At 42.7% G+C, this 17,372-nt stretch overlaps 1 protein-coding gene across 1 annotated transcript in view; it reads right to left on the bottom strand.

Moving 5' to 3' along the window:
* znf407 (zinc finger protein 407) overlaps positions 1–17,149 on the bottom strand; it is a 147,851-nt gene extending 130,702 nt beyond the window's left edge. Inside the window, exons 1-3 of the mRNA XM_080857949.1 lie at positions 17,108–17,149; positions 7,747–11,070; positions 3,823–3,937 (exon numbers count right to left, since the gene is read on the bottom strand). Coding sequence (XP_080714075.1) covers positions 3,823–3,937; positions 7,747–11,047 — 3,416 coding nt within the window. The 5' untranslated portion in view covers positions 11,048–11,070; positions 17,108–17,149. The remainder of the gene's footprint in view (positions 1–3,822; positions 3,938–7,746; positions 11,071–17,107) is intronic.
* Between the last annotated feature and the right edge of the window lie 223 nt (positions 17,150–17,372).

Below are 17,372 nucleotides of genomic sequence, written 5' to 3'. Positions count from 1 at the left end.
CAGACGCGCTGTGTTACAGGAAGTCAAAAAAGAAAACCGGCAGGAAGAAGCTTACGTCGTGCGATGGACAGAAGACTAGTCCTGTGATCTTACGGTTACATAAGAACAAGGAGTGGCAGACCCACACCACCATGGTTTGGAGAAGAAAGAGGGAAACAAATAGAAAGAGAAAGATAGTGAGTGGGGGTAGAAAGAGATACAGAGAGGGACATGGAAAGAGAGAGAGAAAAAGAGAGCGAGAGAGAGGGAGAAAGAGAGAGAGAAGGCTCTATATGTACAGGTCCATGCTGTCGCTGACTGGCAGCAGGGTCAAAGTTGCCATCCTGTCCTGGCCTTGATTTGCATTTGTTAATTACATGCCAAAACAATATCTTTAAGTATCAACAACTTCCCAGGTTCCTCAGCTGCAAGGCATCCCTGTGTGGCCTTGGGGGGGGGGGTGTAGCTCTGACAGCTGTGGAGACCAGTGGGACGGAGTGCAGAGCGGCCTCTGTCGTTTGCACACGGTGTCAAAACACAACAGGACCCGCGCACCTCCATCTCACAAAGGACGACACGAATCAATAAGCGAAAGGTGGGGAGGAATTAGAGGACTTCTGATTGAATTTCCTAGAACACTGATGGGCCTTATTGCTCGTTAAGCTCTCAGGCTCAGACAGTTGTGTTCCTGGGTAAGTCACTGCTGTTGCCCGTAATCAGATTGCTTTGTTTGGTTTTGATATCAACACTCATCCAAAAAAGAAGTGCTTCTTCCGGATCACGGTGCCCTCCACCTTATAAGTACACAGAGGAATATCTAATATCAATGCTATAATCTTGTTTTCTGGGTCATGCTGAGAGAGAAAGAATGGAGGCAATGAGATAAAGAAGAAAAAAGAAAAGTTCCAAAACACATTACCTGGAATGCAACCCCGGCCATTAAAAGAATGCTTCTGCTCTTAAGATTAAGGAAAGCGGAAAAGTGTTTATCATCTCATTTAAATACCAAACGCACCAAGCAAGCGAATCTGGCCTTAATTACGCCATCCTGTGCCGCGCTCTTTTGTTTGCTGCTCTTTAGCGGAAGGCGTAGTGGTGGCTGAACCATCCATCAGCCAGGGAGCGAGCTCCAGGGCTATTCGTCACTCACGGCGGGCCATGGTCTGCGGACGGGGCCCTTTCCGTTCGCATGATTTGTGAAAGCCAAACCTGTATTTAGTAAACCTGTTCGGGGAGGGACTGAGGAGGGAAGGTGTGAAACAACTTCTCTATCAGGTGGACAGGCAAGTGGTGTGGAGAATTCTTTTTTTTCACGTTTGCTGTGTGTGTTTGCTTACATGTGAGTGGTGTGTGTGGTAGTAGGGATACAACACTTTTTTTGTGTACCGTATTTTCCGCACTATAGGGCGCACTGGATTATAAGGCGCACTGTCAATGATTAGTCTATTTTAGATATTTTTCCGTATATAAAGCGCACCGAACTATAAGGCGCATAAAGCAAAAACACATAGAAACACATAGTACTAGTAGCTAGCTAGCCTCGCTGCTAATAAGTATAACGTTATCATGCTGATATGCTCTCACAATTCTCCCTCCTTCAGGCAGAGGTAGCCTAGGCTACTGTTTGTCTCCAGGCTTTCACTGCCATTTTATGTAAGGTCAGCCATTCTAAATATGTTCTACACGTGAAATACATTCCATATTTAATGGATAGAGAGCAACGCTACCAGCATTAATCCATAGCAAATTACTATGCTGACAGGGCAGTGTCCTAGCGCAGCTGCTAGGTCAGTTATCTGACAGTGTCAAACATCTGCAATGCTGTTAAACATTCAAAATGCTAAGTTTAATAATGGTTTAACAATCGATGTGCTCATTTTAGTAGCTAATGGATTAAAATGACAACGTTTGGAAAAAACACACGCAGTCAGATAATTAACACCATAACGATAGCTGTCTAGCTAGCTAGCGAATAGCTAACGTTAGCTAGTTTTAACCAGAGATAACTTGCCTGAGCCTAGCATAACATCAGTGGTGAAAGTAAGACGGTACTCACAATAACAAAAAATGTGAATAATGAGTTTGCCTATGACCATGTAGGCTTAGTTTATTACTTTAGCAGAGGAAAATTCAAACCTAACAAGTTCCATTTGGGAGACCCAGAGGTAAACTGTCCCCCGCGCCCCGTCATTTCAAGCTAGCTGTAGAGAAGGCACTTCCTACACCGACCCCCCATTCCAAAGGTCCTTCCTTCCTTCCTTCCTTCCTATCAAGAGAGCAAGGAGTGTCCCATTGCTCTTAAACCTTCAGTTCCGCTTTTGTCCGACTCCTTGAAATACGTCACATAACGGTCATTTTTCAAGAGAGGGTCTGAGCTTCCTTGATGCCCTAATGGTGGCATTATTACCCATAACTCTGTGCGCCATTCCCAACCAGAGCTTTTCGTTTTATTTTGAAAACAATGGCGGACATAATGGCTACGGTGGCTATGATAGCAGAGTCAGAAGACCACAAGGCTACAGACCGTAAATATACATATCAGCAGTAATTAAACAACTGTACTGATATTAAATGTACTAATAACATGCCATTCTCAAATTAAAGCCAGTGACATGAGTATTTTGGTGGTTATTCACGATGTATACCGAGTTAGCATACCTAGCTAGCCTAGCTTGGTAGCATTACCATTGGTTCTAAATGGCAGTTATGCTAAGCAGCTGGCTATCCCCCCACCTGGGACTGTACAATGGGCTATTTCACCACCCGGGAATAGCCCGTTGGTGCACTTTTAATCGGACACTTTTCGCTTGACTAGCGGGGGCAATTATGCCGTGATTGATTAACAAAGAATTGTCTGAATTCGTTAGGGAGGTATACGTTAGCCATGTCGATGTCAGTAGCTTATTATGATTGCTCGCTTGCTAACAACGTGCTTGCTAACGCACAGAGTGACGGCACCACATACTGCAGTCTGACAGAGCGCGCTAGTGCGAGCAGATACGTACACACAGCGTGATGATGCCACATCCTCTCTGATTAGAGTGTCCCGAATGTTGAAAATTAACGGTCTCTTGACCTCTCGTCACTTACTGGGCATCGAGGAGTCGGGGCATCGAGGAGTCAAGAGGAGGAGTCAAGAGAGCTCTCTTAGCTTTGGACCGCAGTGCGAGTCACCAGCAAATAGACCAGCAGTGGTCAGAAGCAATGAACTGTTCGAGGTTTTATATAAAATACGTTAACCGTAATGCTGCAAACGGCGCGGCTTTGTAGTTTACCAAAGCTGACTAAAACATTTTGACAGAGCGCAACCAGAATTAATCCATATATAAGGCGCTCCTGATTCTAAGTCGTTTTTTGATCAAATTAAAGGCTTGTAAGTGCGCCTTATAGTCCCAAAAATACGGTATCTGTGTTTGAGTGGGTGCGTAAGTGTGTGTGAGTGTGTGTGTGTGTGTTTGTGTGTGTGTGTGTGCGTGTTTTAATCATACACTTTGCCAAAGACCCAACACATTTATAGCACTTGAGAAAACAGCTTTAGCTGGAGGGTCTGCAGAACGTGAACCTTTTTTCTCATTAAGGCCTGAGCTGTGTTTAACTGAGCCCACTCCAGCACCCCCCCTCCCCTGCTCTAATGTGGCAGAATCACAACCCAAAAACCGTAAACTTAATGGAACAATTCTAACACACTTTACCACAAATTACTGAGGAAGCAAGTAAGTAACTAAACATCTTCATGTGTGTGTCACCATGGAAACAGAGTACCAGAGCACAGGAAAGGGGACTGAATTGCATGTACTTGGGCACGACCCCCAGCTTAAGGGAAGTGATTGCTGTGGTACTCACCCGCAGACGTGGCACTTGTACTCCCTCATTCCCAGGTGTCGTTTCACGTGGTTGCGAGCGTCGCCAAGCTGGGCAGTGGCGAAGTTACAGATCTTACAGCGGAAGGGTTTGGATCCTGAAGAGAGGGATGAAGAAAACAACGTCAACTCTTTGACACTCAAGGCACTCACATTCCCAAATAATGTAGACCAAAGAATCACCAAGGTGAAATATAAATGACGGGCCTCATGGGGCATATTCCTCACACTGTGTCAAGATCAAGACATTAGAAGGAATCTTCAGGCTCATGGTGTACCAACTTTGTGGAATCCTCCAGTGAAGTGTACAGTATACCGTTAACTTTTTAAACAAATGGGGTTGCTTTGAAATTAACAACCTCACATAAATCTGAATTTTTTAAAAACCTAAATTGCGTTCATCACTTTCCTCTGACCTAGATTTGAACAGCAGATAGTTAAAGCTCTGGGCCTTGCTCTCGCTCCTGCTCAACCTCCCTCCTTTTCTCTCCTCCTCTTTTCCTTCCCTTTCCTTTCCTTAGCGACTGGGTGTGTAAATTGGATTCAAAGGTCAGGTTGAAAACGTAAATCAATCCAAAGTGTGCTTGCCACCCAGTTCCATCATTTAGGCACTAATCACTCTGCCACGGCCGCTGTAGAAGTTTACTGCTAATTAATGTCATTTATAAATCTGTACAGGGAGGGGCTTGCTTTGAGAGAGTGCTTCAGTCTTCCTTTGCCATTGGTCATTAAAGAGCAATGCTGTAGTATGGACTGTAAGGAGCTGGACCAGACTAGGAAGGGTGAGAGTGGACCTGACAAGCAGCTCTAAACAGAAGACCCTGGAAGAAAAACTCTGCTGGGTTTCCGTGGAGGCCATTTTTATTGTGGAAACGGCGAGCCTATCACTCATCTCACTTAGACACTCTAAACGCATTTATGTGGAGATATGAGTAACCCCTCCTCATAGCAAATATCCAAAGACGTTGTGCAATATTTATTCCAGGAGAGCCCACTGATTTGATTAAGCACTTTGTGTAGATTACTAATACGTTCATGCACGGTTCACTTGCCACAGGCTCGCTGCACGACACATCGAATCTTAATGCCATAACGAAGATTGAAAGCCAAGCGCGCGCTAACAAGTCCCACAAATGGGCGAGAGAGAGAGCGGGTGTGTGTTTCACAGCTGAGTGGCAGCAAATCGGAAGGCTCTCTTCACTCTACCGCAACACACCCATCAAGCCCTCTCGCCCCATCACTGTGTCAAGGTGGAGGCTGCTACCTCCACCGGTGGGATCGAGGAGAAAAAAGGCAGCCAGATGGCCCCGGTGCATATGAAACATGGCAGGGGAAGAGAGATGTTACATCTCTCAGTCGTCGCTTCATATCAAATTATAATTCCAGCGCTCCACTTAAGCAGTCTGTCGTGGGAAGCTGAAATCGACCATCAATGCGGTGTCATGTTAAATTAATACTGTTGCGCACAACGGTAATGTGATGTTCTCACGTCTGGGTTGGGACTCGGGATGACTAATTCATCTCCTTAAAAACCTCCATTCCTCCTGAAGAAAAAAAAAGCCAAGTTCACTTTAGCCTCAACCTTTTTTTCCCTGCTTTTTAAAAGAATAACGGAGGATTTCAGTCATGCTTGGGACAGTGAAATTAAGTGTAAAAACAACATGAAACTTAATAAATTAATCAAGATATTATTACTTGGAAGTAAAACATTGGCTTGTGCATTACATGGGGTGCGCAGTTATACCCTTTAGGCTACAATGCAAATATGTCTATCTAACAGTAGGGAGGAGAAACAAAAACAAATACATCAAGGAATCCTTTCCAAGTGTCCTCAGACTTCAGAAGGAAAGGGAGAGAGGCTCCGTTTATGTGTGCGCTCAGTGCCTGTGTAGCCATTACTCTCCCCCACCCAGGTTCACCAAAGGTCGGACAGCTCTTTTCAGTGAAAAAGTGACCAATTTAGCTCAAAATGCAAATCTAGCTTTGTCCTCACTGGAGGAAAGAAAAAAGTGCTTTTTTCAGGGGACAAATTGACAAATACTTGTAAAGCCTCCCACCATCGCCTGATTTCACTAATTAATCAACTAAATAAAACCCTGGCTTAATTAAAATTATCTGGATGCGCTCCCAGCACAAATACTGGCGGACCTCACAGCCATAGTCCACAGCCGCAGAGAAAAGTTTCTCAGAATAAATGACCAGCAACAGAAAAGTGACTAATTCCATGTAATGAAGGGATGTAATAATAATAATCATCATCATCATCATTCTGTCAGATCCCCAAAAAAAGTGTGCATTCCACAAATAACGATAATGTTTCAAATAGCCCAAGTCAGCGGACAGAGCCTCCAAACACACACATGAAAGAAGACTCTGTTTACTTGAGACATGAATTTGCCCTTGATTTTGATGAACACATCGGTTCGGTTGTCACTTTTTTCATTTTCTTAAGTAGCACACTTCCATAAGGCAAGTGAACTATGAAGCACTATCATCCTTTCCACGTGATAAAAGGTAAATCCGGCAGGAGTTAAAACGGGGCACGAACAAAGGATTAATCCTGTTTTGGACAAACATAAAAAAAAATGGGCAGATTTACTTAAACATGAAGTATGACGTGTTGTGATGTTAATTCCATTTTTATTTTGGTCCTATCTTTTCAGTGATGCATGTGAAGGATAATGCAATCTCTTGAATTGCAATACCTTGATAATGTCACGCTGGCACACTACAGCAATATAACACATATGAAACATTGTCTCTTTATTGTGTTGTGGTACTCAGGCCAGGAAACAATAACTCACAATACCTCAATGTCTCACCTCAAGACCTACGGTACATAATATCAGAAAACATTCCCTCCTGCGTTCCCTCACTTTCTTATCAGCCATCTTATTTTCTCTGTTCTATAATATTAACAGAATCACTACAGCTAAATTACTCACACTAACTCTCACCGAAAGATAGATAACACAACTATACGCTACAATTAAAGTCCCATTTAAGTTTCAGCCAAATGGAGGGATGGACTGAAGGAAGCAGAAAGGGGCATTTATTGATGGCGCCCTCACTTCTTGTTCCTGCATTAAGTTGATTTTAAAAGCAATTAATACACATCGTCAAGGAAGAGTAATGGAGAAGCCCTCTGTTCTTAACCTGCTGGACGTTTCCCAGTCACATCCCTGACCAGCTCAGCCCTGCTTTGCATTATAAATAGGCAGAAGAAGCCTTAATGGATTGGGGATAATCGGCAAACCACAAACATGGACACATACATGTGCATATCTTACACACACACACACACACACACACACACACACACACACACAGGGGAAATTAATGGCTTTGACAATGTCCACATTGATTATTTTAAATTATTATCCTACCTCTCGTTTTGGTTGCCTGTGCTTTTAGCTGCCGCCCTAACACGTTTATCGAGACTTATTGGCTATAATTACAACTGAATCCTTGAAATGGACACATCAATTATGAGTCAAACATGTCTTTGACTAGGCGTTGCTCAGGGAATCCTCATCTAGAGTCCATTAGTGTCTCTCCTGCTAGAGCTTGATCCAGATACTTTTACCTTTTCTTAAAGTTGCTTACACCATATCTACTGCAGCTTTAGTACACTACACATAAGACAACTGTTAGGCTTACAGGATTCATAAATTCAAAATATAGATATGGAGGAGAGAGTAGTAGTTTGTTTAAAAAAAATGCTCTGATGGCAAATCAAACATATGTCCAATCTATGGTGCAACTGGTCCTCCTATGTGAAAAAAGGGTGTTTGTCGTGTAGGCAAAATATTTTTTTACAAAGGCAGCTATCTAACTAGATGGCAATGAATCACTGTAATGATAACTGCACACAAGACATGGACTAAAGAATAGAATGAATGCATACCTGTATGGGTGCGCACATGGGCAAGGAAGGCCATGGAGTTGCTGCTCTTGCACACCTTGCCACAGTGCTTGCACACACTGCCCTGGTTTTCCTCACGTTCACGGTTTATCTGCTCTGTGTCCTCCAAGACGTACTTGTTGACCTCCCGCAGCAGCTCCTCGTGCTTCTCTTTGATGTGCACAAACAGTTCCTGCTCCGTCTCAAAGGGGTCGTTGCACTTGACGCACTTGAAGGTGGCACCACCCTCAGGGAGCTCCTCAATGCTGGCCTGCTCGTTGCGTAGGTGAGCTGCGCTCGTCAGGTGTTGGTGCAGGTTACTCTCGGTGTAAAAGGACTTGCCACATAACAGGCAATGAAAGTGCTTATCTTTTGATGGGTGTTTCATTGAGATGTGAACATTTAAACCGCTAAGGCCGTCCGCCATGAAGCCACAGTCCTCACACCTGATTCGCTGACCAGGTGTCAACGCCCGATTAGCGGGGCACAGTGATTTGCTTCTCCGGACTTTCATAGGGCTTGAGACACCAGTCACCATAATACTGCTAGTAGCACCTCCTAAACTTGTGATGCCATCCTGCTGGGTTGACTCACCTTCCGGCAAACCCTTCAGAGCGATGATACATGAATCAAATGGGATTGCTCTGACCAACTGCTTATCGGTAAAAGAGCCGTCACATTTGCCCTCGATCAGATCTTCTTCTTCCTCATCATAATCATCCAAGCCTTCTTCCTCTGGCTCTGTTTCTCTTTCTAGAGTATCCTTCACAGGTGGGGCATCCAGGACTGTTTCGGTGTCATTTGGGTCTAGTTTTATTGTAACTGTATCTTGGGTCACAGCAGAGTCTTGAGCCACTTCATGACCTTCTATCTCAGACACCTTTTCATCATTCACACCATCCTCCGAGGTCACTTTTTCTATTACTTGATCACTGGAAACCTCAGCGTTTGGTGTAACAGCAGTTTGGTCAGGAACAGATTCACAGTGTTCAGATTCTGCTTCTGATGCCTGGACTTGCTCTGTAGTAGGAGGCTCTACAAGCACGGCCGCATTGGCCGAATTCTGCTCAGCAGCATCGCCTAGCTTTTGACTGTTGTTTGATGCGTCAACGTCTTTCCCTGAGCTCCTTTCTTGATAGAGCTGACTCTTCTGTTTGTGCTTGTCTGTGGACGCATGGCGTGACATCTCTCTGCGGGTCACTGCGTAGTAGTTGCACGCCAGGCACACAAACTCGAAATCTTTGGTGTGCTTCCTCTTTACATGTAGTTCAAGTGATGGAATGGAATGGGCCACAAAGTCACAGTGTGCACAAGAATTGACCGAGTCATACTTGCTCTTCTTCAGGGGAAAGCTTTTTGAGTTTGGGCTACTCTGAGCGTCAGATTTGTCTGTTGTTTCGGAAGGCATCTCGCTATCTGCCACTGACTCTGCTATGGTAGCATCTCCTTCAGACTGGCTAGTCCCTACATCATCGGACCCATCCACTTGCATTGCCTCGTCCTCAACATCTTTTCCAGCTTGGTTCACACTCAGAACTTGTACGACAGCGTCTGCACTGCCAGCAGCCTCTGAACGCTTACGGTGCTTTTTGGTGACACAGTGACGGTCCATATCCCCTTTTGTCACACAGTAATAGCTGCAGAGTTTGCAAGCATAACTGTACTGGTGACTGTGCCTGCGACGTATGTGCACACTAAGGTTAGTTGCATTGGAAGCAACGAGGCCACAGTAGTGGCATGTTGTTACGTTTGCCACCTTTGGTCTTCCCCTTTTCCTTTTGGCTGGGGAGCCATCCTCACTTTTCTCATCAGTGGACACGCCTTCCACTGCTTTCTCTGCTTCCTGCATCTCATCAATCCCAGCTTCCTTCATGTCCTCAGGTGCTCCGCCATCCACGTTCGCCCCATCACTCGTCCTCTGGACATTCTGCGACAGGATCACTAAAACCTTCTCGACGCAGTCCTCGTACGAGGCTCCTATGTTTTTCTCCTTGGCAACCCGTTGATGGGCTTCGCCGGCTAAGTGGGCCTCCATGCCCTCAGTAGTGGCAGTGTAATAGTGGCAGGCCTTGCAGTGGAAGCGGTGCTCAGCTGGGTGCTTCAGTCTAGCGTGACTCTCCAGTAGGGCGGAAGTGCTGGCCCTGAAAGCACAGCTCCCGCACTGCAGCTGTGGCCTGCCGCTGGCTGAGCGCTTTACTGCCCTAGTCGGAGTTGCCTGAGCACCTCCACTCTGGTCCTGCTGCTCCTCCGTCTCATTACGATCCGGGGGGGGCAAAGGCCTCAACATCTCACAGTTTTCTGCTACTCTCCTTTTGTGCTTATTGCTCACACAGTGCTTTTCGTAATCGCATTTGGCGACGCAGGCATAGGAGCAGAGCTCACAGAAATAGCTCATCTCTTTTGTGTGGCGTCTCTTGACATGAGTCACCAGACTGGGCTTGTCCCGAAACTCGTGGCCACAGTGGGTGCACGCATGCACAGTCCTGGCTTTTAGGCCCCGTTTTCCTATCTTTTTTGGACACTCTCCCTCTTTCAAGTCGCTCTCTTTGAGTTTCGTTTTAACACAAGTGTCAGAACTGGGCTCTGATTTTGTTTGGCTTTCTCCATGTTCACATATCTCTTCTGTAGAGGACATTTCCTTTCTATCTAAAACCTGTCTAGTCCCTCCTGCAGAAGGATCAACCATCTCCAGGAGCAACTGGGTGGGGCTGACATGACTGCTTTCAGTCTGCTCTTCTGAACTCACAGCTTCACCTGGAGGTGGCAGCCCCGAATCTTTGCAATGCGCGACTGCACTGACGTCCTGTTGAAGTGGCGTTAAGGTCACTGTAGCTTGTGGATTGTGTTCTCCATGTTGTGAGCTCTTCTTGTCATCATGTCTCTTAGCTCTGACGGAAACCGCTTGCGATACCTCTTTGTTGGTCTTCTTGCCCTGGGCACTTTCACTCCGAGAACCCCCACCTCTGCGGAAATGCTTTCTTTTAGCATGAATCTTCAGGGCAGTTGGGGTTTTTGCTACAAAGTCACACAGAGAGCAAGTACAGTCATCATCTCTCTCTTTAGTGGGAGTTATGTTCAGCTGCTTGTGTTGACCAGAACCATCCACTGCCGAGGACTGGGACTCCTGTGATTTAGAACTTCCACTGGTGACCTCATCTTTCTTTGAAGGTGTGGTAGGAATTTCAGCTGCTTCCATTTCAACTCTGGAACTACTTCCCGGGTCACTATGAGGCTCTTCATCTTTGTTTCCATCTTCAGTTTCCTCTTTCGCAGATCTTAGTTTTCTTTTTGGCCTTGTGTCCATTTTAATGGCTCTTCGCCTTTATTCTGCAAAGACAAAATATATTTTTTAGGATGTTAATATATAACTGACCTTTAGAATTATACATAAACAAAAGTGAAAGCTTTACTGTGTGTTTTAAGTGTTCTTAGAAATTCCTCTAGGTGTATTTTCTTAACTGTTCTATAGCCACTGTTTTGTCGCCATCTAGTGCTCATCTTAGAAAATATTCAAAAAGGTAATAAGTTGCACTAACTCAAAGCGGTACTCAATACTCAACATTTGTAAATAAACAAATACAAATAATATATGTCAATTGAATCATGATTGAAAGTTTTGCAATGATAATACCCTTACACTTTTATCAACACAGCTTGACTTTTTTTAAATGTAGTCCCACATCCTTATACATTTTATATGAGGTTGCCATCATTAATATAATACAGTTGGTTACATATGCTTCTATTCATTACAAACACAATAGTTTTCTCTAATTAGAAATCATACCATTAAAATAGATGAAAATGTAACATCATATCGCATCATATCAATCCATTTCATATTTGTAAATGTACAGTGCACTTCAATCATGTTTTAAAGCTTTCATATTACACCACAGAAAATGTGTAACAGTCTGCAGTGGAGCATAGGACCATAATGATGATGATGATGATGATGATGATGATGATGGTGGTGGTGGCGGAGGTAAACGTAACCCTGGTGATGGCACTGCTCTGTCAGATGTCATGTCAGATTGCGCCTCTCTTCTGAAGGCCTGCTGCTGCTTCCCATTTCCCCTCAGAGCCTGATCGCTATAGCCTAATTACCATGCAGCATAGAGGACTCCATTAGGCGTGCCAGACCCCACCTCACATTCAGACACATTCTGCACCTAATGACACATACAATACTACAGACCCCCACAGCTGGGCTCCATAAACACAATGAGCCGTATTCATAAAGCATTTTTCCTCACCAAGACATTCGTCCAGGGGAAGAAATAAGGTTTTCCGGGAAAATATGGAGGGGAAAAATCTAAGGGGAAAAAGTATAATGGGCCATGAACAAATATTACTGAGGCCCTTTTTCAAACATCTAAGCCTGGCGTAGTGTATTCTAGGATACTGAAAACTGAATTCATATGGCTTTGTTATTATAAATATGTAGAAGAAAAATATGTGGACAAATTTCAATCTTTTCCATTACACAGCTTTTAAATTGCAAGAGTTGTCTTTCATTAGGCCATTTTGTCTAACTATGTTTTAAAGTCATGAAACGTGTTCAGTCAGTTCAAAAGCATGTGTACTCATTTAAGGAGTTAACATACTGTTAAAAGGAAGAGAGATCTGAGTTTGAACAGAAAGCATGGACTGTTGTATTCTGCCATGGACAGATTTGGCTTACGGTGGCACAATATGATTTCTCCTTTATAGATGCAGCATACTCTTTGAACTGCTGAGAACCATAAAATGTTTGATCTAAAACAGGGGTCTTCAACAGGGGGTCCGCTCAGAGGTACTGCAGGGGGGTCGCGAAATCTTTGGTTGATAAGACATTTTTTTTAATATTTAAAAAAAAATAAAAATAAAAATTCAACCAATTTTTTTTCCCACAAATTTAAATGTCTTCCGAACCTGTATTTATTCCCTTTAAATTTACATTAACATAAATCCCAAATATTGTAGCGAACGTATAAATTGATCGAGAAGACGTTATCTTTCAGTCCAATCGACACATTCAGCTACCCACAGGAGCTCTCTCAAGCTGGGCACCGGTTCACTCACAGCGCCTTTCATGCAAATACGACAGCACAGGCACTAGCCAATCAGAACGCGTTTATGCTCAAGTCTAAAGAGCGCGAAGATCAAAAATAAAAGATGGCAGACCAAACTCCATAGCTGGTCTTGTTTGTACCTATAAATTGTTAGTTTGTCATTTTTTTGCTTAGATTTAAAAAAAAATAAAAATAAAGAGAAATAGACACTATACAAGGTCAAAAAACCTTAATTGTAACTGAAAAATAAGTCTGAGAGGATTTGCGAGGTGTGTGAGCCCCCTAGCTAATGTTAGCATGCTACTACCTGCAAGCTTAACAACTTGCTAGCAGTGTGATTGGTTTGTTGACCTGTCAATCTCACTATAACATCTATGTTGTCAACACAACTCCATGCGCCAGACTCCTCCTCCGTTATCCGTTGCTTGAGGATTCACTGTCCCTTCTTTGTATGATGAAATAAAAACATATATCTGTGAATTATTTTAATAAGTTGTTATTAATTGTTAGCTCAGAGTTGTATGAAGGATGTTTGTTTATAAATGGCAGTGGCACGGCCACCCTGTACCTTTCATGTTGTTAAATGTTAAATTAAATTCAATGTTCAAAAATGTTAGGTTAAATTCAATGTTAAAAAATAAAAATGTTAATGAATATATTAACCTTTGTATTATTTGAATAGCTTAGTATTGAATACACAATAACAGGGTGGCTATGTTTATTTGGCACTAGGCCCAGTATATTATAAACAAAATGTTATGCAATTTATATAGTAGGGGGGTCCCTGCTCATCTCGCCATCAGTTTGGGGGTCCCTGGCCTGAAAAACGTTGAAGACCCCTGATCTAAAATGTATTAAAGTTCACTAAAGTTCAAATAATAACTCTAAGGGACTATGGACACCTTTCTCCACCTTGACCAGTAAAGACTGACAGATATTCTAGTTTATCCTCAAACGCCCTGAGGCCGACATCTCTTCATCTTGGCAAGTGTGTTCAGTGTGGTGTGAAATGTGGAAAAGTTCTTGTGTTAAGGATAATGTATAGAACGCTGGTCATTGTCGGGAAAATAAGTCCCGACAGGGTGAAGCAACACCCCGACGCGAAGCGAAGCGGAGGGGTGTTGCTTCACCCTGAAGGGGCTTATTTTCCCGACAATGACCGGCGTTCTATACATTATCCCGCTTATTATACGGCTACTTGACAAAACAAAAAAATACCTTAACACAGTGTGTCTTTTTACAATGTATTTGTTACTATACGTAGTGTTAAAAAGCAGAGAAATAGTTTGCCAAAGACGTTGAACTTCAAAGACGTTGCACATTCTTTAGAACACAGCTGCTCAACCGTCCGCTGAAACTCCATTGATAAGTTACCGGACTACTTGCGGAGTGCACGAAAGACGTGAATCAGAGGCAAAAAGGCCACTTTTTTTCTTGACAGTGGTCATTATTGCATATCAACGGTCAGCTATCGGTTAATAACTGACCGCAGAACGTTGGGAAGCCCCATTCAAGTGAATGGAGCATTCTACAGCATTAAGAAGAGCCGTTAATAAACAGACACAACATCCACCCTGTAGTATCAAAACATTCTGAGACAAGACAGAAGGAAGCTACTGTACACTTTTACATAACCAGTGGGTCTTTCAAAGACAATACATGATAATACATTTTAAAAGGTGTATTCCAGTTTGTTTGTGTTAGTTAAGTTATGATGCTTTTTGCCCGTCTCCAGACTGCCAAGTAATGTGCCAATAAAGCCAACGGTTTCACGTAACGTTTTCTGTGAACTGGCACGCTGAAACAAAAACTGTGCAAATATAAAACCCAAAACATAAATGCCAGTATTTCCAGCATTGGAACTTCTGCAGTAGTAGTGTGAAGAGGCAGTGTGTAAATCATCACCTGTTGTGGAAATGTTTCTGTGAGCTCTCCTACTTGAAGAAAACATCCACTCACAAATGTGCCGTTCATATATAGTCATAAACACATTTCATATTTCTTCCACCTACACACAGGTGTTGAGTAGAGATAAGATGAACTGGCATTCACCGTTTCCTGGACTACCACAACTATATATGCAAGGTCAATACAAAGGCTTGCTAAAAATAATTTCAATATATTTGTCTACAATACACAATATATACATCTGCAGAGAAACCATTCAATTCTGATTAATAAAAGCAGTCGTATGGACTGCAACCTGGTTTGTTGACTTTGCACTGATGAAAAAAATAAGCTTGCTGCATAACAATAACATTTTAATTAAATGAATACTGATGCCACCGAATCTGATACAATATGCAATATGATCTGATACCTGCGTTCACTGTAAAGTAGTGTGTAATGATTGCTCGTGTGCTACAAATCTTTGTCTATGACTTTCCCCCAGTTAGTGGCACTTTCATGACTTTCAGGTTTTCCTATAAGTTTTAGTAACCGCTCTGGATCAAACGTAGTGTAACAGTCCCATGACTTGTAGGAAAACAGATTGTCTGATCACTCAGCTCTATTATAGTGGGATGGCAGAGGTACAATTGCATGCGGAAAATTTGGGCTCCCAGAGGAAATTACATTTAGATTTTTTTTTTTTTAAAGTAAAAGGAGTAACTACAATGCCTGCAGCAGACAGACATTAAAAATGAAATCATTTTTAAATGAAAATGCAGTGTTGCTTTTTATTTCAATAACTTGTTCACGTCAGTTGCTCAACCGGCTACATTTAAATACTATTCCATGGGAATGTGTACTGTAATGAGTACAGGGTGTAATATTGCTTTTATAGACTATATCATCTCATAACATGTTAGCAATGTAAAACAGAATGAGACTGTAAAATGTTAAAGTGTTGTAAATGCAAATATTAGGAAACCAGGAAACTCTTGTCCAAACAAATTATACTAATGGTTAGAAACCTTCCCTTTTAGCATGCCTTCAGAGTTGCATTGTTTTTGCTTTAGTGAGCATTTTCATTTGAAACAGGAAAAACTATCAAGTGCACGTCCTTGCACTGCACGGGAGTGGGGGCTTGAAGGCACCAAGAAAACTTTTTAAGAGCCTTTTAGTGTCTCAGGTGTCACGAGGATTTTTTTAGACAGCTAATTGCAAAAAAAAAAAAAAAAAAAAAACTAGCCGAATGACATCAGAACTACTATAATAGAATAAGATTAATTATAAATAGCCTAATTTCAGTCAGGTGGGATTCACAGTCAGTGTAACCACGAAGGAAATACACGGCAAGTCATCAATTACAGTGAGAATTACAGTATAATGTAACGTTTGTTGCTTTATTGATGATGGTCGCCACAGACGGCTACTGTATTTCAACCTGGATAGCTAAGTACTCTTCAAAGGAACCGCAGCAAGGTCAATTCGTTGTTAAGTTTGGTAACTATGTAGCATAGTTACAGTTGTTCAAACCTAGCCCATGGTAAGGTAATGTTTTGTGTCCATAGTCATATTTCATCACATTTCATGATGTGTCCTCGCCGACGTGTTGCCGGTGTTGGTTTTCGGTTCACCGGTACTCGTGTTAGCACCCTTAACTCATTTCCGTATTTCGAAGTAACGTTGCCTACACCTAGCTAGATGATATTCCGAACTCTGACAGTATAGCAGCTGCCATTCTTTCGCATATGACAACTAATTTATCTTACAATACTAGCTAGACTTCAAAGATCAGTGGCGCACCTTCCTGCAGACGGTTAGTTAGCTTAGTTAACGTACCCACATCGCATAGCCTACTTGCTAAAAATGTGTAGCGAACCTCGCTAACATTAGCTTGCACGTTAGCCAGCAGCCTTCTGTGCTTACACTTACGAGAAACATTAGCTAGTTAACGTGCATGAGACAAAAACATCACTGTCTATACCGGAAAGGGTTTTATATAATTTAAAGAACATTTAGTACCACATTTAGTAATGTAGGTAAATATTCTTCAGCGACATGATTCATTACAGCTCTTTTCTCATTTCTCGCCAACAGCAAGTTCTAAGCTAAGTTAGCAAAATTCAGCTAGAATCGACACTTCCCACAGTCTGTTGCTTGAGTGGCGTTAAAGTTGTCCAATTGACTTGCACTGTCCATTCAACTATCCAATAAGAAAGCAATGGGGATGGGGCTTATGTCCTCGAAGGCTCTGAAAACGACGGCAGCACAGAGGCCCAAAAAGCAATCCAAATGCGACCTCTACTATATGTGTTTTTCTGACCAATATAAAGATTGTAGCACGAATCATATTTTACCCAATGAATTTATACAACAATACGATTAAACAAATTCTACACATGATGGTTGTTTTAGTCTCTTACCTCCTAATCACCCTGTAATTCCACTGTCCGCGCTTTTGGCTCTTGCTCACAAGTGGCATACCGTAGAGCGTGCAAACGTCACTCTCAGAAAGGCGGGCTTATCCAGACGCTGTGAGCTGGAGAAGTCTTCATTCGATGGATTTATTATCTTACTTGTAAACATTTATGATACAAAATGGGTCGTTTTGAAGAGCTCAGTAACTTCAAGCGTGGTACTGTGATAGGATGCCACCCTTGCAATAAGACGGTTCGTGAAATTTCTTCC

Source organism: Sprattus sprattus (genome assembly GCF_963457725.1).
Source record: "Sprattus sprattus genome assembly, chromosome: 19".
Lineage (NCBI taxonomy): Eukaryota > Metazoa > Chordata > Actinopteri > Clupeiformes > Clupeidae > Sprattus > Sprattus sprattus.
Note: the sequence above shows the minus strand (reverse complement) of the source record. Positions and strands in the feature narration are given on the sequence as shown.